At 41.7% G+C, this 19,927-nt stretch overlaps 1 protein-coding gene across 1 annotated transcript; it reads right to left on the reverse strand.

Moving 5' to 3' along the window:
* Window positions 1–495: 495 nt before the first annotated feature.
* On the reverse strand, window positions 496–15,080 carry vwa5b2 (von Willebrand factor A domain containing 5B2). The gene is made up of 22 exons (XM_070919105.1): window positions 14,935–15,080; window positions 12,947–13,128; window positions 11,337–11,552; window positions 10,068–10,293; window positions 9,819–9,976; window positions 9,381–9,512; window positions 9,152–9,276; window positions 8,873–9,049; window positions 8,664–8,774; window positions 7,819–8,021; window positions 6,566–6,680; window positions 5,465–5,650; window positions 5,162–5,378; window positions 4,730–5,067; window positions 3,987–4,224; window positions 3,560–3,901; window positions 3,324–3,461; window positions 2,646–2,774; window positions 2,518–2,568; window positions 1,917–2,028; window positions 1,351–1,474; window positions 496–1,257 (listed from the first exon to the last, which is right to left on the reverse strand). The coding sequence occupies exons 1-22, from the start codon at window positions 15,078–15,080 to the stop codon at window positions 496–498; spliced, it is 4,428 nt and encodes a 1,475-aa protein (XP_070775206.1).
* Window positions 15,081–19,927: the final 4,847 nt, after the last annotated feature.

Consider the following 19,927-nt stretch of genomic DNA (forward strand, 5'->3'; position numbering starts at 1 on the left):
ACACATGACAACAAAAGGCTGAATTCCACTATGCTTTTTATTTTCCCAACAATAATTTCATTATTTAAAGTAATATTTAATTTGTTTTATCAAATAATCATCCTGATATTCAAAATCAATCCCATTCAACACTGACCGACTGTGATTATACATTTGGCAAAGTAATACATTATACTGACTACATAGACTACAAAAAGCCCATTCAGATGGTCAAGGCATTCTTGTGATTGCATAAAGCATATTTCTAATAAAAGGCCACTTGGTCCATGTCATGTAAAGGGTATTATTGTTAAATAAATCTGTCAGTCAAATCTCTCATGTGCAACTTAATATTAGAATGAACTTGGCACTGGGTTACAGGATTAGTTGATCCTGCAGATAAAAGTACAGGATTCACATTTCCATGTAAAGGCATTGCTTCTTAGGAGTCACTATCATTGGTAACAAGTGAGTATGCTAATCAGTAGATCTGGCTCAGTTTCCTCAGAGATTGTCTCACATATTATTGGGGTTATAACACAGCATGTTCAGCTTGATGTTCTCGTCCCAGTGGCGTAGCAGCAGGAACAGCTGTCTGGCGGCTCCCTTCAGCCCTGCTAGGTCCACTCCCTCGGGCAGCTCCTGACAGCGCAACCAGAAGTCTGCTTTCGCTGCCACCAGCTCCCACTCCATGAAGTAGCCGGCACAGCGGTGCTCGAACCAGGCTAGAGCCACGGCCGTGGCCCAGCTCGAGCCCTCCAGGTCCTCTTGAGCCAACTGGCTACTCCCCTGGAGGTCAGCTGGCTCCACTGAAGAGCTTTCACATACATCCGTCTCTGATCCGCGACCGCTATCTGCCTGACCGTGGCTCTGGCTCTGAGAGGGGCCAACAGACAGCTCCAGGGAGCCCTCCTCAGAGCTGGGGAGGTCGGGGGGTGAGGTGACAGGGTCTCGGTCAGACAGGTGTCTTCGGCGAAGCCTTGGTTCCAGCATCAGGGGAGTGTCGTCGGGAGTGTGGTGGAAAGGAGGAGCAGTTGGTTTGGCGAGGGAGCAGGAAGAAGGAGAAAAGGTAACATGGTGAGCTGTGGGAGCACCGGGAGGCTTGATGGAGGTGGATAAAGATGGAGCACTGGGAGACGTGCAGCGGAAGGGCGGGCTGAGACTGCGGCGGTGGAGGCTGTAGGGTGAAGCCCTCTTCAGGCGGTCCAGGGGGATCTGGACACAGTCAGAGTAGATCTCTGTCAGCAGAAAAGCTCCTGATGCCAGCTGCAGTCGCACCTGATTGGACACCATATAGACACACATTAATAAATGTGTTTGCACGCTTGTGTGTAGTTTAGTTTATATGTTGTCAATGTCTAGACAGCTCACCAGGGGCAGGTAGTCTGGAGCTTCACTTTGAGGTTGTTTCTCAGTCTCTGCAGACAGACAGTGGGACTTGAGAGGAACCTGCTTTCCTGATGAAATAGAGGACCTGAGTCTGCCCAGAGGAAATCTGGAAAATACAACAAGAGGTGGGTTGTATGGCATTTATATATAGACATGATATACACCACTCACAGAAAGGAGTTTACTCTCTGAAAAACACTGCTACTATAGTGTGGCACTATAGTATGTTTTAAAGTACCTTGAAACAAATAACAGACCTTCAAAGAGACCAAAACATCTGTGCCCAAATTGCAGGTGCATCACTCAAAAATGCAAACATAGTATGCCAAACAGACAGAGTACTTTAGCAAAGAGAAACAGCATCACATATTAAACAAATTCTGCTAATTGGCATTGCAATCTAATGCTGTCTCTCTTTTCTAGAAAGATCACCAAAGGTCATTTAGTTACTTTAAAGTTCCTGTCTTTTTCTGTTTGGCATTAACTGTTTTTGTTGATCACCTTTACAGGAGATTCACAAGAATTATAAGTTAATGTGAAAGTCTTACCTGGCGCCAAAGAAGCTCTCCATTGACTTGCTCTCGATAGATCGCTGTGAACGAGTGCATGAGGCGCCTGTTATTGCTGGGGCTGTGGCAGAGTATGCACTGCCCCCTACACCTGAGACAGCAGCGTGGAACAAAACATTAAACAGTATTGTTTCATCGGCACAGTGATGAAGTGATGTTCCCTGACAGTATTTAAAGGCTCAGTTCACCCTTTACATGAGATAAACAAAAATGGCCTTTTTGACACACATTTTTGTCTTGCTGTAAACAGTTTTCGGTAGAATGACTTTCCACATTTCTTTTTGTGAACACAAAAAAAATCCATACACATATTGGGCAGAGGGAGACATCTCAAAATCTGGCCAAATAAAACCAAAACTAAGATTCTTTTTGTAATTTGGGTTAACTGATTCTTTAAGAACTGCATCAGTGGTTGCTGGTGTGTATAATCATGTCAGGGGAGAGCAGCTCTGCTTTTTCTCCTTCCATATAGACTCACCTCGAGTTTTGAACTGGCTGCCTGGTCAGACGCGTCTAACCTTGAGACTACACTGAATGACACCCGAATGTTTTCACTGATCGAGTTGACAGCAATACTTACTAGAGTCCCAGGATGTAAGGCTACAGGGTGAGGCAGGGGTGTCATCTCTGTCTGAGAGATACAAAGATTGTTGATGACCTAAAGTCTTGGCAACAGAAATGGGTGGTGGACTCATTCAGTCTGTCTACCTGTAGAGTTCCAGGTGTCCTCGGCCTCTTCGCTGTCTCTGCTGGTGCGCCGTCTGCCCAAACCGACAGAATAGGTCCTCTGCCTGCGACTACCTGACTGGGAACTCCGCCTGTTCCCCAGATGCATCCCTTCTCACACACACACACAGAACACACGCACACGCACACACACACACAGAGCACAAAAAAACGCCTAAAATGTGGTATTCAAATGGTAACCTGGTCCACATAACTTTACACATGGCTTATATGATCAAATGTACGGGCATTGAAAACTATCTTAGACTATAAATGCTATGGTATAAACCATGTACTTGTCTCCATAAAAATAAATTTAAACGTGCTCTCCAGTGATTTAGCATTGCACTTCCATTAAACTGAGGAAGAATGGTCAAAGACTAAGACGCATTGGCTGAGATATCCTGATTTTTAATCCAGACTATGGGTCAGATACCAAAAACACTGAATACTACAATTCCCATAATGCAACTCAATAGCATCTATCAATAGACCCATCCTGCCCAGTGAATGCAACACCTTTGAAACTCCACGTCCCAAGTTCCCAAACCCAATCTAAAATAACCCAACTGACATCCTCTGGATAGTATTCCTCATGAAAATCTAAACTTGTGTAAAATTGGTGTGTGTGTGTGTGTGTGAGTTGGTAGTAAGCCACACCTGTGTTTTGGACCTCCATGCTGTCTGGCAAGCCCTTGTTGGGGTTGTTATCAGTGGTAGTGAAGGCTGTGTACATGCAGATGATGTTACAATGCTTACTGGTCTGGATAGCCTTCATACGGTATCGCTTAGCTGAACCTAAGAAACAATAAGGGGTAGACAGTAAGTACACTGTATTACTTAAGATAACTGTCAGTCGATCAGTGAGATAAACGTTTGAAGTAGTTAAGCCTCACCATGTCCAACGTCGCTCTCCTTCTCTGCCATTTTCTCAAAGTCTCTTATAACTGAGCGAGCAGTCAGTTGGTGAATGATCTCCTCCCATGGTTCCCTTCCTCTCCCTTCCTCCCCTCCTCCTCTGCATCCCTCAACCCCTGGTGTCTCCTGGCCCTCAGGGGTCCAGAGGTGCGCCAGGTCCACAGTGACCTCCCAGGACACAGGTCGCCCGCTCAGCAGGCCGTGAATGAGCGAGCGGCACTGACCTGGTGGGGGATCCTCTAGTGGAACAGCAGTAAAGAGGTACTCTGGGTCTGTGAAGCTGTCCCAGTCCAGAGGGGAGGCGGGGAACAGGAGTCCATCTGAGGGTCAGAGTATGAGAGAGAGAAATTTCTTGGAGGCAAAATAGGAAGGATAATCCTGCTATTTATGGTACTGTATACTTACTGGAGTCAGTGAGGCTTCTGCGGGACAGTGTCCCTCTTGATGGGGGCTTTGTCTCCCCATCACTTTCATCCAGCCTCCCTCCCAGCGTCTGGTCGAAGGAGACCCTCTCCAGAGCTCTCCTCAGGCGATGCATCTCCAGCTCACCCTGGGGGGATGAGAAGCTCCGTGCTGCCATGGTTGAACGGGCCAGCGCTTTATGTCTCCTATGAGACTCCTCACCACCATCCAGACGCCCATTCTGGTTGTATAAGAAGGAAACAGGTTCAAAACGTAGGTAAGACTGCTATTATATTTTTCTCTGCAACACCATTAAAATATGTTGGGATTATCTGTTTGTTCTGTATCTATCTTGTGATATTTTCCAGGAGTAACTCCTGTAATGTACTTCTGTGGTGTGCCTCAACCTGGCTCAAGCACTCTGTTAGGGATGTACAATCTTTTCCAGAACACTTTTCAACAACCCTCAATAATGACTGTCAAGTAAGAGCAAGAAAGCAAGAGGTCGCCCCCCTCTGTCTAAACACAACATGTCTTGTGGCTTCATTGTGTTCTGGTTTACTGTGTTGGTGGATTAAATTGGTGTCTTTCATTTTCTACAATAGATTTCTCTCACTATTGTTGTTCAAATTGTCACACAGTAGTGGGTAGAGAAAGAAAGAAAAATAGATGAAAACATTTTGTGCTGTCAAACTATTTTGTAGCGGCGGTGGAGGAGGTGTCTTTTCAGTCACAATCAATTTCACCTTTTCTGCCCCGTTATCAGGAGTTTCCACGGAGAGGTTTTGTTGCCACGCAGAGTCTGCCCAGCGAGACAGGGATGATCTCTGTTCTGGAGGGGGCATCTTTTCAAGGCCTTGAGGTAGAGACCCTGTATCCAGCATTAAACCAGAGGAGTGAGGGTCAGGCAGGAAGACCCCGCCTGCAGAGTCGGAGTTGGACGAGGCGTGTATGTGTGACTGGGACTGTGTTTGTAGACTCCGCTCACTACTGAGGGAGCAGCGAGTAAGGACGTACTGCTCCTGGATATAAGAGCTCTCCTGGATCCTCCTCCTCACGTCACTGGACCAGTCTAGCTCCACACCTAGAGCAGATAAAAGCTAAACATTAGCCACTATGGCATGAGGGGGTCCAGTCTACTAGGTATTCACTACAAGATCGACTGATGAGTGACAGACCTGGGCTGGTGCCAGGGTCTGTGTTCCTGGCACAGGAGAACTCAGAGGAGATCTCTCTGGAAATCTCCCTCAGTGCCTCCTCCAAGTCGGTGCCATCTGCACACGTCACCACAGGCATTAACTCGGAGGCAGGAGGAGGTGAAAGCTCGTCATTTGATTGGCCAAAAACTGAACCCGTGGAGCCAAGATGTACACCTTTATAGTCCCGTCCTTGAGACTATTAAACAAAACAGTTAGATTAGAGATCAGTTCTCCAATGCGGACACACACAGACATACTTTTAAAGAATGTAGGGATGTATACCTCTGTCTTTTTTGCTTTGAAATTCGTCATATCGTATAGAGTGCAATATCCAATTAGACGATTCCCAGGGTAGAGCGGCGGGATTTCACTGGGTGAAAGAAAGGCCTCCATGTTTTTTGGCAGGTACCAGTCAATCCGCACGTCAGTCAGCACAGGTTCAAAGGCCTTTTTCAGGCACTTTATTAACTGAGGAGATAGATAGGTCAAACTATTTCTAAATTGAAGGCTTTACAATGTATTTTGACAACTGACTAGTGGAAGAAGTATTCAGATTCTTTACTTAAGTAAAAGTACCAATACATTAATGTAAAAATACTCCATTACAAGTAAAACTCGTGAATCCAAAGTCTTTGAAAACAGTACAGAAGTATTATCAGCAAAATGTACTTAAAGTAAAAAAAGTACATGTTCTTATGGCTCCTGTGACTCATATATTATTCTGTTACATTATTAGCTAATACAGATCCATCAATGTGTACTAAACGTAGTATTTTACTGCTGTAGCTGGTAGACGTGGAGCTAGTTTTAACTACTTCGTATACAGTTACTGTAGGTAGTTTAGTCTTTTAGTACAGTGGTTCCCAACACGGGCCCCTCCAAAGGGCCACTAGATAAATCTGGGGGTCATAAGATGATTAATTTTTTAAAAACTTTTTTCTTTGATTTATTCTTTTTTTATATTGGATAAAACCTCACAGTTATTTAAATGATCTGAGAAGTTTTGACAGGTAATCTCAACTCAACTCAACTCTCAACAACTCCCAGTGGTGTGGTTCCCAAGCCTAAAAGCTAAAAACAATGGATTGCAAAGTATAATCTTTTTTTTTTTAATGTAAAATCCTAATTTGTAAAGTAACAAGTAAATATAGCAGTCAAATAAATGTAGCGCAGTAGAAAAAAGAAAATACTTAAGTAACTAAAGTAGATTTGACTAATGTACTTTGTTACTTTTTCATGCCTGCTAATGACTTGTGATATGCTGAAAGGCAAATGAGTGAAATACTAAAGCTGTATGTATTTATCTCTCTAAGTAAGAATATGCTTATAATTGTTGCAATGTATATTTTCTCCAATAGGTGGCAGTGCTGCAGTGCTGCTGACCTTGGGCTGGAGTCTCTCCTCATCATCCAGGAGCTCTGTAGTCCCTCCTGTCAGTTTGGCAACGCCCTGCAGGAGTCTCCTGCAGGCTCGGGGACCAAGGCCCAGGCCAAAGCATCTGCAGAGGTGAGACAGTATATACATACATTATTTATCAAATTCCCAGAGGAAAATTAAATTATAATACCACAGTTATTATGTGAGAATTATCTTCACTTTCTACTATTACAGAGTGGTCTTGTGACGCACATACATACACTGTGTTGGTTCACTTGGTTTCACCGTTTTAACAAATCAAGTACCAGGCTCTTGCAACAACTCTGACTTACGTAAGTATCTATTTGTCAAACCATAATGGCATACAAAGCCTTCCATGTGTCTTGTGAAAGAGAAAATTTGGACTCATCAAACAGACAGAACTGTTATTTGTGCACTCAGAGGGATCACAAGCCATTTGGCTAATTGAGAGTTTGAAAAGAGCAGAGATCTTGAGAGCTGTCTCTAAAAACAGCAGGTCTGTCTGATTGGCTAGATACTGTTATCACTGCCTGAATAAGAGGACAGAAAACCAAACTGATACAAAAACAACATCATATTTTTGTGGGCTATGAATACAGATTGAAGTCTGACTGAAATGTAATTAACATCTATAGAAATGAGATGTATTGAGAATAAAGAAACAACAAACATGCACGCAGTGTGTGGAGAGACAGCCAAAATACAGTGGAGAAAGTCACTTCAACAGGAGAATACTAATGAGAGATAAATGGAGTTATTGTGCTTTGCTGAAGGGCCTGGGGAAAACCAGAGGGGCGTGACTCGTACTGCAGAGGAGAGCACTTAACGGGATTATTGGGCGGGGCTGAAAAATACCTCAGCCCTGTCTTTTCTTTCTTTCACAGAGCTTTGGTCTCAGTTCTTCGACATCACCGTTTGCTTATGTCCCCTCTCTTTCTCTGTGTTTCTCTCGTCCTCTCTTTCCTCCCCCCCATAGTGTCTCTGTCATATTTATCACCTCCTTCTGCTTGCACTCACTGCTCTCCATTCCCCTCTGCTTCCTTCCGTCACCCACAGTGATTTAACATCCCATCACATGCCAGCCATAGAATAAATCATAGTTAACTAGTTGTTTGAATTAATGGCCATTTTGTATGTGTTTTTGCCTCATATTGGACATCCACCTGATAGTTCTGTTTCTTCACACGTGATTTTTATGGGTTAAATATCTAATGCGCTGTTTAGTTTGAGCTCAATACCTGCCAGCGCATATGTTTCTGCGGACCAGCTCCAGCACTTTAGCCACGTTGCTGATGCATCCATCTGTGACGATGAAGACTTGGCGAGGATATGAGCGCTGCATGGGCTGCTGGTACACCCAGGACAGTGCCCCCAGCAGGTTGGTGCCTCGCATGTCGGCTCTCATCCTCTGGACATACTCATATGCCTGCATGAGAGTGACCTGTATGCATGCATGGAGAAAAAGAGCAGGAAAGACACTATCAGATCTACAGTAAAGGTGGGAGAGGCGAGCATCAAACAACAACACCTGTCCGGCTGCATGACGCAGCCTGTGTAAACACCACCTATGTTGTTAAGATAAATTTACTGTTTGATATCAGATGCCCCAATTACCCTGTGGAGGTAGCAAGAATTGAAGCACTGCGCCTCTAATAAAGAGAGAGCAAACATACACACATTAGCACCTGCTTTAAAACTACCTCAAATCACACCGTGGACAAACATGCCTGACAGGTGAGGAGATGCCTTAGTGAAAATGCATGAAAGGTCACCATATGGTCAGGAGTATGTGCAAAGACTGTTTGTCCCTGCAGCCCCTGGTCTGGGTAACACCTGATACTCTGCTACTAAGGCAACCCAAGGAACTGACCTATTGCCTGATTAGAGTTTAGACAAAATAGAACAGATCAGTCCTACATGGTTGAAAAACATCTGCTTTCAGGAAACATGATTCTCCATGTTTTTTCTTTCACTGAAAATAATTCATATGGAATTAAGACGAACATATGATTTAACAAAAACAAATGATTTGTTTCACTGAAAATCAGATTCAGGTTATTATCTATTTATCTATAAAGCTTACATCAGTGCAGAGCTTGCTGGAGGTGAACAGAGGCTTGATGGCGGTGCCGAAGCCAACAATGTTGAGCATGGTGCCAGAAGGGAGACTCTTCAGTGCCACCACCATGGCTTCCTGTGGAAACAAGAGGGGATAGACAGATTAATGCACATGCCTAAATCTAAAAACTAAACTCTGTTCATTGGTATGTTTGTATCCTGCCTGCAGCTCACCTTTACACGGTGGATGTTGGTGCCACTCATGCTGCCACTGCGATCAACAAGGAACAGCAGTTCTCTGGTGGCTTTGTGCAGCTCCAGAGGTTCACACAGCAAGTCGGGGCAGAAATTGAGCATCAAGACAGGGCTGCTCAGAATGTCCTTGTGGTATCGCTTCCTCACAAACTCCAGCTGAAGGCCAAGTGGAACATCAGCACATCAGCTTGGGACACGTGTTGAGATATCAAAGGTAAATAAAAGAGAGGCAGTAAAGGAGTGTGACTGACTACCAACCTTCCTCTCAGGTTCTGAGTCTTTGCGAGTGCAGCGAATGAAATCCCGGCGGGAACGGATCTGCTGTTCATACTCGCTGAACGAGAGCCTGCCTCTCTCTAATATGACCAACGGGCTGTGAGGTTCTGTGGAAGAGGTTTGTTAATTGATGTGACATTCGAATACCTGAAAAAAAAACCTGACACAACAACGAAGGGAAATAAATTAGGGACAGTTTTCAATTGCTCACCACTGAGGTGCAGAATGATCTCTATGTGTCTGTCATATGGATGCTCCTGTGCTAAGGTGATGTAGGTAGCAGAAGCACTTTGGGCACTGGGGTCTGCATCTGCCCTCAGAGCGTGAGTGGGGCTCTCCAGTCCTGCAAATCAGTTTAGGAAGAAATAAAGAGAAGCAAATAATAGTTTACATAGGTTTTAATTTGTGTTTTTTTACCTAAAATGTATCAACACCAGTCACGCATATTATATAGTCTTTTGAGTGTGCTTTTCCCATTTCTACAGCACACACCAGTGGAGGAGATGAAGTCCTCCTTCTATCCTCTTTGGATATTGTGTTTGCTGTGTTTGGATTCAGGCCGTCTCTGTAAACCCATTAACTTTATTTTTTAATGAGATTGCACACTATTCCAATATTTCACAATGGCTTGAGTCAAGAAAGGCAGTACCGGCCAGTAGGCAGGCCCCTCTGACCAGCAGCTGGAAGTTGAGTTCATAAGGTGCCAGGTTGGCAGCTGGACTGGTGAAGATGGCGTGGGCACACTGCTGCTCAGAATCTAGGGCCCGGTCTTGTTTCCCACAGGTGGCACCGAAACAGCTGGTTGGTCTGTAGAGGAGAGTGAGGGAGAATATTTAGGAGAACAAATGTACATTGTTAGGTAAAATAGTCTTGCTACAGTTAGTTGAGACATAAATACCCAGTTTCCTCAGACTTCCCCCCATTTTCACTCTTGCTTGGAGTCATCTGGCCAGTGACGATCGGGGTGAGCAATGTGGGGTAGACGATGCGGATTGCTCCATTTTCTAATGTGGGGAGTTCCAGTGTGGTGCTTATGACAACCGACACTATATCCATGGGACCGATGAGGCCTGTGCCCACGATGAAGGTGGTTCTTTCAAGGTCTTCGTCCAGGATGAGATGTCCTAAAGCAGAAATACAACAGTTGGAGACTTTCTACTGGCAGCTCTTTCAAAGAGCATACCATTAAATACTTAAACACACATTATTTATTCTTAATTATTAGTAAATTAAAGTCCAGTACTCACTGACATGTAGATGAGATCTTTTCTTAAATTAATTGCACAATGAAATACAATTCAAATCTGGGATGAGAAAAGTTAAAAGACCCACCCCTTCTTTGTTTTTGACTACCCCCACCCAACAGAAAAAAAAACCCAAAACCCTCCTCCTTTTCTGACCCTCGAATAATTTTCATACAATTCCCAATATAAAATCATTCATGCCTTGAAATCAAAATAAGGGTTACTTGAATCTATGTGGTGAAAAATACTCCACGTATGTGATGCCACCCTTTCCAATAGAATACTATGCACTTCAACTTGATATATGTTTGTACTAAGTGAATGCCATTTCATCATTAGGCAGGCAGCCAAATCTATTTGCCTCCCTCATCTGTCCTTTCTCTCCTCAGTGAGGCTAAAACAGGACAGAGAAGGGACTGACTGTGGCTATATTTGTATTCATGCAGAGACCAGATCATTGCAGCAGTAGACAACAGTCTGCAACAGTTAAACCAGTGGTTGAAATGATTTGCGGTTCTACTACATTATGGTGCACATGACAGTTTTTATCTACAAGCTTTAATTTTCTGAGGTGAAAGTGTATCCTTTATTATGGGTATTTCATAAGCATATAGAGAGCAGTGCATTCATTTTTGTTCAGACATTCTTCATCAGGTCTGGGATTTGTGAAGTTAGAGTGTCTGCAGAACAGACAAACAATGACTAATATCCTCTAGAGGGATCCATAAATTAATTAGACTGATTTCTGCTCAATAACTTATTTATTAAAATGTTGGTTGAGGGAAATTGGTAACCCTGAAAGATGGGTAATGTGAGTGCTCAACATGAATGTATATCTAATTTCTTACTTGTTGAAGCTTATGAAATCATAACAGAGACAAGATTTGTTTCCCTCACAGCACTCCACCAACCTCCCTTCTCACCGTTGGTGCATTGCATGTCGAGGCTGGAGCTCCCACAGCAGCCCCACTCCCGGCCATTCCCACAGTGGCCTTCAAGACCAGATCCGGGGCAGCAATCCAAACAGCACTCCTTCAGCTTCCCTCTGCTCTGGATCTGGACCCCCACCAACCGGCCCGCAATCACAGCCTCAAAGCCCACCACAACCTCCTTTTCCCCAAGAGGGTACACAAACACACCTAGATGACAGAAAGTGTTTGACACACAAAACAACGATTTCATACTTTTGCTACTATTTAGAAAGCTATCCAACGACATAACTGTCTCTCGTCTTGTTATACCTACTCATCATCTTTCTCATTTCTTCATAGCAAAGCAAAAACCAAAAGTCATTCAAGTTGTCCTCAACACACTTAAAGTTTATCGCAAATCAAAAGTTCTATTCAAGATAAACATGCAACACAGAGGCTCACAATAAAAGACACACAAAGCAACGAAACAAGGGGTTTTAAAGTTAATAGAAACATGGACTAAATAAGACAACATGGTGCTGCATTACCAGACACTAACTGAAACATACAAAGCAGAAGCACAGACATAAAAGGCACATACTGTATATAAAACATATACATCGCTCTGACACAATAAAAGCAAAGCCACAATACAAGTCCAGTATGCAGTTACACGATAACAGACTGCCGATAGCAAGATAGCAATAGGTGACAGCAGACATCAAGGGAAATTCACAGCACAGATGGACTGCAGACAGTAAGGTGCAATTGAGTTTTAGTGCTGACGGAGCTGAGTGCTAATTAACCATTTCTTTAAATGAGCTCTAAATAAATGTATGTGTTCAATTCTCTAATAGTTGCTGAGCTCCATTCTAGCGCAGCTTTAACAAAGAAGGCAGACTGACTAAAAACACTTTTTCTCAGAGGGTTAATGCTGTCCCCTCTTGTGAACTGAGTGCAGTTCTTCTTATGTTGACAAACTGTCCGAGCGGAGGAGAAGTCAAGCCGAGACAAACATCTACATAGCTAATCAAGTTTTCCCAACTCAGCAAATTGGAATATTTTTTTAAACTTGGGCAATGATGAAAATATATCGATTTCTTCTCAAGTTTGCACAAGAACTGTAATGGTTTTAGAGTAGTGGTGCTAGCCTGTGACCAGGTTGTTAAACAGCAAGTGATACGTGGAAATGACCATAGACTGCATGTACTTTTGCACTTGTACATGTGCTTAAATGCAACTTTTAAGCACATGTACAGCATTTTTCCTCAGAGTTACATTGTTTGTTTTAGTTACTGCTTCGCCGATGACACCCAGTTGTACGTCCCAATAAAGTTTGTTATGATAAGTTCAATCTATTTCCACCAAAATTTCACAAGCCCTTTTGCTGACAAACATGGCGGCATATCAGATAATGCTGAGCTGGCTGCTAAAAATATTGAGGTGTTATTTGACACAACTGCTGTTTTGAGGTTCGAGTAAAGTAGGCTGTCTAGTTATTTTTCTTCCAACTCCGAACAATCTCATGATTGTCTTACTTTTTCTTATTTGATGACGTATGGAGTCAAAATACAGTTCAGTTCAAATTACAGTTACGATTATTACTTGTTCCCACTACTCACCTTCTATAGACTCTATGTCAGCATTAGCATAAGTAAGGTGTGCGGTGATGCCCAGGGAGCAGCCGTTGGCACAGGACTTTATGCAGGAGGCCTTGAGTAGCAATGGTTCCCATGTAGAGCAGTTTCTCAGTCCCACCATCTTTTCAGGGCAGCAGCAGCAGCAGCAGCAAACCTCTACTCTGCTGGTTGCATGAGAACACAGGTGCACAGAGCAGTGAAATGGTCTGAGCAGACAGGAAGAGGAATATGTGAGCGTGCACTTAAATTCTCTCATTTTCCATTTTCCACAGTGCAATCACAGTAATCTTTGTAAATCAGTCCTAATTTTGCTGCATTGATGAAAAGCATCAAAAAAGTCCACTGGTTTCACATTTCTTATTTTTTATATGCCTTCCAGATATCTATTTATACTTTATGTGCACATCAGCTGTGGCACATGCAACCAAGCTATCCCCTCTCCTCAGGCTCTTAGCAACCAGTTTGAGTGTAAGAGGCTTGGTCAATCATTAACATTGCAGGTCAGCACAATGCAACATGCCTAACATATGCAATCAGTGGCCAACCTGTATGCAAATACACATGGACTTACAACTACTGTCTTACTTACTTAACTGCACTCTTAGCTAACTGCAATGAGTTGGATGGCAAGAAATGGCAGATTATACAGAAACTTGGTAACAAACCACCAACTAATCCCAATTTCCTTCAGAGTTTCCATTAAGTCAAGCTGTATACAATAATTCTTCATGACTGACTACTTAATAACTTAAGTTGCAGCAGGTGCAAAGATCAGTGTGCAGATCACAGCTTAGTGAACGGTAGACTGCACAAAACTGTGTGTGTGTGTGTGTGTGTGTGTGTGTGTGTGTGTGTGTGTGTGTGCGTGCGTGTGTGTGTGTTGTGGTCCAGGTAATGGTCTTTTCACATCTACCTTTCTAACAAGATCAACAGCCTCCATCTGGCTACCGTGCTCCCAGCTCATAAGAGGCAGATAAATGCCTGGTTTGTTAAAGTAAGGCAAACTGATGCTGTCAGAATACAAACAAAAGGAAAAGTACAAGTACTCAGTAGACTGCTGACACTCAGAGCTGTTCAGCTTTATCAGTGAGAAAGATGATAGATAATTACTCCTTTACATAGTATGACTTGGTCGTGTGTGCATGTGAGTGCATGACTGGTTTAATTACAGTATCAACACACGGTACAGAATGAATGATGTTAGCACACACTGTCTGTCTGAAACTCAAATGCAGAAAAATACAAAACATATCATAGTTCAGTAACACATTTTGGCAAATGGCAAAGTTGCTATACTAGCTGTTATCTAACAAATAAAGCATTAAAGGCACATCCAAATCTTACATTTACAGAGTGAAAATTCTGCATTTCCTCTGTGAGGTTTAATTATTCTGTCTGGGTGTTTGCAGCAGCATAGCTGGCAAAGAGTTAGCTCTGGGCAACACTGCAGTCCCCTTATGTCAGTTACAAGCTCCAGATAACAAGCAAAAATAATCATCCAGGAACACTTACTGTACTGTTCAGAGCAGTGTCTGATAATTTGCCTCTGTGTCCAGTCTCTGCATCACTCCACCATCACATCTGCTCGCGGGTTTCCCAGTGATACTACGGTAGGAGTTTTCCTGGTAACAGATACTGCTCTCTTTTCTCTCTCTCTCTTTCTTCCTCAGTCTCCACAAATCCACCAGTTGCCCTGTAAGGAAAACAATTTCACAGACTAGAGTCATATATTCAGGCATATGTTATTACAAATATAGTTCAAAACAGTATCTGGGTTGAATATTGTCTGGATGCACTCAAAGATTACTGCTTGTATAAACTACTATGAGACTCCCGACCAAAATCTGGAGTAACTACATAAAATGTATATTCAGAAGACCTGGAAATGTCACTGCTGTGATCAACCACCAACACGCAGCACTGCACAACCTAACCTACATTTCCTGTTAAGTGAAATGTCATCTGCTTACCTGCTCTGACCTGAACCACAGAGCTGATCAGAATCTATGATCTTGAACCTGCTGCTCAGGCACAAGCTAACACACAACGGTAAGTGAGGCAGAGCCTGCTTTTCATCCAGACAATTGGCTGTGATGGTAGCAGCACCATAATTCATGGCTAATGGCTTGGCCAGAGAGAGGAGGGGAGGGGGGTGGTGATGTGTTCTGCCTCTCCCAACAGGTCAGTCAGACAGCAGCAGCAGGCGTGGGTAGGTGAGACCAAAGACACAGCAGCTTTTTGTCTTCTATTCTCCATTTTAATGGGTCCAATAATACAAACATGGGGAAAACAAACAGTAAAGATGATCATGACTAACTATTTCTCAACTTAAAGCTGCATCACATACATTAATGAGCAGTTTATCTTGTAGATGAAAAAGCAGCATTTTGTGTTTCTCAACTGATCATAACTGAAACTGTCTGTTTACAATTTTACTGAAAGCAGAAACTACTTGTCTTATGTTATTATTTCCTTTTAAATATGAAATTGAGTGCTTGCAGGTGTGTATGTGTGTGTGTGTGTGAGACAGAGACAGAGAAAGGAAGGGGCAGTGAAGGTCAGAGATGTGATATTTCAACTGGGAAGCACTCTACTGTTTGTTTTGATGTTCATGTAAGTGCTTTAAGCTTTCATTGTATCATGTATTGAACCATGTTCTTCACATAAAACATTGTGCACTTTGAACTAATTAAGTGTCACAAGTCAGAATCAGGTAGCCTACACATGCACATATCAAATCATCATGTTTTGATTTGGGTATGATAACTATGAGTATATCACTAAAAACTCTCTTTCTGGGAGTGTGTGTGTGTGTGTGTGTGTGTGAGAGAGAGAGAGAGAGAGAGAGAGAGGTTAGTCAGTATTTCCAATCTGTGTCCCACACTGCCTCCATGTGGCCTTTTTCATATTCTTTTATCTAGTTATGTCATTGTAAAGTACGATCTTTAATAACTGTGAACAAATATTACAGCCTTTATATTATAATATTTTCCTGTTAACCTGCTCTACATTTTCCATCTTAAAAATGTAATCACATTCACGTCAACCATACTTCACAATTTTAAACAATGTCTGATGAAATGTTACATTTCATAAATATGCTCTAGTGGATGAATAGTCCAGTTAACGTTACAAGGACACCTGACAAACCCTCATCAGACTTAGGTTGCACATTTTGGCAGTTTGATGTTGTCTGTGGTTCTGCCTGCTGAAAAAGCATAACCAGTATTAAAGATGAGTAATTAACAGTATAATTATAAAGTACATTAATTACTCATTTTTTTGATGTTGCTGCAGTTTTTTTAAACAATGTGTATTCAGCCAATATAGATGCACAAATGGGGTGAGCAAATTAGCTAACTTTAGCTAACTACCTAAGTACATTATTTTAGCTAGTTAACGTTATTCTAGGTACCACGCTTCAGTAATGGTTTTCACCTAACTACGAGTTCAATTTGCACTGTTGCTCTGAATAGATACGTCACACAATAGGATACAGTAAGCTACATACTTTTGTTGTTGTTGTTTTTTTAACATTTATGCTGTTACCACATTTAGCCCAAACCCTGAACTAGTTTAGCTAGTTCAACCGTAATGTTAGCTAGCTAAATGTTGGTGCTTCCAAAGAGGGTAACAGTTGGAGGGACAGTTATTATTAACAGGACAGTTATTATAACAACCCAAAATAAGGCTAAAGCTAGCTAAGTAAGGTTTAAACTTAAGTTCGTCACTTTGTTTGTGGCACCTGGGTGCTCTCATACACCACATCCTTTTACAATGAGCAACCACAGGAATTCATTGTAACTAAATAATGCAAACTTAACGTTATATTCTGGTTAGTTGGCTAGTCTCGTCAAAAAAAAAAGTTAAAGATAACTAACCTATGCTAGCCATCTAGCGTTAGCAACAGTAGCTACAGTTAACTTAGCTAATAAAGTAACCCACAGTTTAACAGTATTCAATTGACTCAAAGCAGTATAATGAGCTAATAAAGGCTTTACTGATCTTGCACAGTCAAAGCAGCCAGGATGATGATGATGATGATGATGAGCTTGATCATACCATGTTATTTGCCAAAGGAACCAAAGGTATGACCCTTTAAAAACCCTGTTTTTGACCTGATAAACGTCCATGCATTCATCCAGCAGAGGAGGGTAACTTTAACAGGCCAGACTGCATTTCTATTAAAAGAAGTTTCAATATTATGACACTAGATGTCAGTCTTTTCAAGTCAGCTGTAGCATGTCGGTAGTAGTTTCTTTTTATTCTCCCTGTCTGGTGGTCCAAACAGGGTCTATATTCAACACCAAGAACAGTAGAGTGATTTGCATGTGCTCTCTGCCTACAATCAGCAGTTACCTCTGTTTGAGATGAATTACAACTGTTTACTGTTATTTGCAGTTTTCAAAGACATTACACTGCCAACTTGGCTGTGAGGGTAGAACCTAATTACATCATGTCATGTTTTTTTTCAGTGCCGACTAATTAACATAGAAATGATATTTTTAGTACATAAGTTTAGACTTTATACCACCTGACTTACAAATTCTCCATTCTCAGGCTGTCCCATACTCAATGCATCTAATGTACGACGCTGTTGTAGGGGCATTTCATCAGGATCATACAATGGTGAGTTTTCTTACCTAAGCTACTATTTAAGTAACACAGGGTTTATTTTTTTACTGTATTTGTAACATTTTGTTGACTGGTTTCTAACAGTAGACACGTTAAGTTGGCAATGCACCAGTGTTCAACTGTTAATTTGTTGCAGTATAAAGTATAATTGTGCAATAAAGCATTTATTACATTTGTATCAAAAAAAAACTAACAGTTGGCTCATTGTGTTTCTGTTCATTGTGGCATTAGGTGCAAAGAGTGTGAGGCTGTGTCTTAACCACCAGCAGGTGGACAGAGTGAACACGTGCAAAGAGGCCAGGACATTTTAGCCTGGCCTCCCTCCCTGCAGGTAAGGTAAAGTGCATCCACCTGTAGATGTAGAGTAGTTCCAATACATCTACCAACCAAAGCCTGAAAGAACAAAAGGGGCGTAACGCGATGTGGCCAATCAGGGGATAAAGTGCAGGTTTTCACCCCTCAAACTTACTCAAAGGTCAAAGATACATCCTCCCAGTATGACTGACCATCAAAGCATCATTCTGGAAAGGGGACACAACCCATGTTATGGCTGGGCTGAGGAAACTCAACTCTGCAAATTTGAGTTTAAGTTAATCATAAAATCTTTTAAAATGTCTTCATGCTACTCTTGATTGAATATTACCAAGTGCTTTTACTTTCTAAAAATATATCATTGATATGACAAGACAAAGGGCCTGTGTATTTTAATTATTATCAGGGGAAAAAAAGTTTTTCATAAACTTAATCAACAGCATCATCATTATCACTTCATTTAGGTAAAGTGGATATTTCATTATTGAACAGTTGGTGGTTAATATGCATTTAATGGCAGTTAATGTGATTGTTGAGGTCATAATAGATCTAATTAACAACATGTCTAACAATGACCCAATACAGGCCTGTGCAGACGAGCTGCTTCTGCTTGACTATTGTCGGGGGGTTCAAGTGTCTGTCTGTGCTGAAATGTTGGGAACCTCTTCTCTCTTGCGTACCCCACTGACCTAGATTTCAATTGTTTTCTGCCTGAGACAATGGGAGAAATGGTTTCATAACTGAACACAATACCTGGGTGTTATTCAACTCGATTGTGTTTAAGGTTCTCATTGTGGTGCGATTTTGTGCTGAGCATTGTGTGTTTTCTTTATGTAACCTGCTCAAGCAGCCAGCCAGTGACAAGCCTGTGCACCCCACAATAAATCTCTTCTAGACGATTCAAAAGATGATTGTGCATTCACATGAATTTCTGCAGCCCAGCCAGTCCAATCACTATTGTTTCAAACCCGCCAAACACTTGATTTTACCAATCTTTCTTGCATAAAATCTTTTCTTTTTCTCCTCAGCAATTTGATACATAACAGTCATAACCTGAGAGACAAATATGTATTTTAGAGACTTACTTACTAAAGCTGGAGAACAGCTGTCTCCTGGGCTCAAAAAACAAAATCACATTGGGTATCAGCTACTCATTTGTCACTGACTGTTCAAAGTCCTCCACATACTGGGAAGGATGCTAATATGCACTATGTTTAGACAACAACCTGTGTTTTAACATTTTTTCAAGCAATGTACCTGTTACACCTGTGTGTGTTACCGGTAGAATTCAAATGAGAGTAAAAACTCTTGCTTACTGCTGGATCATGAGACTTTTCAGTTTAGGCACGGCGACTTTAACTGTATAGCACCTTTTCAATGAGGGGCAATTCAAAGTGCTTTACATAAGACAAAGAAATACAACAGAACAACATTTAAAAAACACAATAAAAAGGAAAATCAAATAAATTACAATAGAATATGATTAAATAGATCAGAAATACAGTTATGGTGCAGTTACAGTGCAGTGATAAGATGCAATTCAATAAAGGAAATAAGCATATAAGCACAGTAGAGGAATTAATCAACAACAGAGGTTTTAATTTAGATTGAATAAGATTATCAGGCAGTTGATTCCCGTAGCTAAAAGCAGCTTCACCCTAATTGGTTCTGACTTGAGGCAATACCAATCGACAGCTTCCTGAGGATCTAAGAGACCTGCTGGGGTTATATTTATCCAGCAGCTCATAAATGTATTTTGACATGACGTTAAGTCATTTAAACATCCATCACAGGTTCATAATATCTAAATTAGTGCTTTATTAAAGGAGGGTGCAATAGAAAACTCAAGAAAACAGTTCCATTGATTAAAGAACACATTTATGTTGATTAGGATTATTTACAAGAGATTTACAATTATATTGCTTAAGATGTAACCAAAAACTGCTAAGATATAAGTTGTGCACAGTCTTTTGACTAGCAGGGTGAATGATTAAATGTTGTCACCGTTGGAAAAGA

The sequence above is a fragment of the Enoplosus armatus genome, chromosome 14 (assembly GCF_043641665.1).
Source record: "Enoplosus armatus isolate fEnoArm2 chromosome 14, fEnoArm2.hap1, whole genome shotgun sequence".
In the NCBI taxonomy this organism is placed as follows: domain Eukaryota; kingdom Metazoa; phylum Chordata; class Actinopteri; order Centrarchiformes; family Enoplosidae; genus Enoplosus; species Enoplosus armatus.

Coding starts and splice junctions, on each gene's coding strand:
- vwa5b2 (XM_070919105.1), bottom strand. CDS start 15,080: ATGAATTATGGTGCTGCTACCATCACAGCCAATTGTCTGGATGAAAAG. Junction 13,129..14,934: donor TGTGGTTCAGGTCAGAGCAG/GTAAGCAGATGA, acceptor TCATGCAACCAG/CAGAGTAGAGGTTTGCTGCT. Junction 11,553..12,946: donor TGACATAGAGTCTATAGAAG/GTGAGTAGTGGG, acceptor TCTGTCATCTAG/GTGTGTTTGTGTACCCTCTT.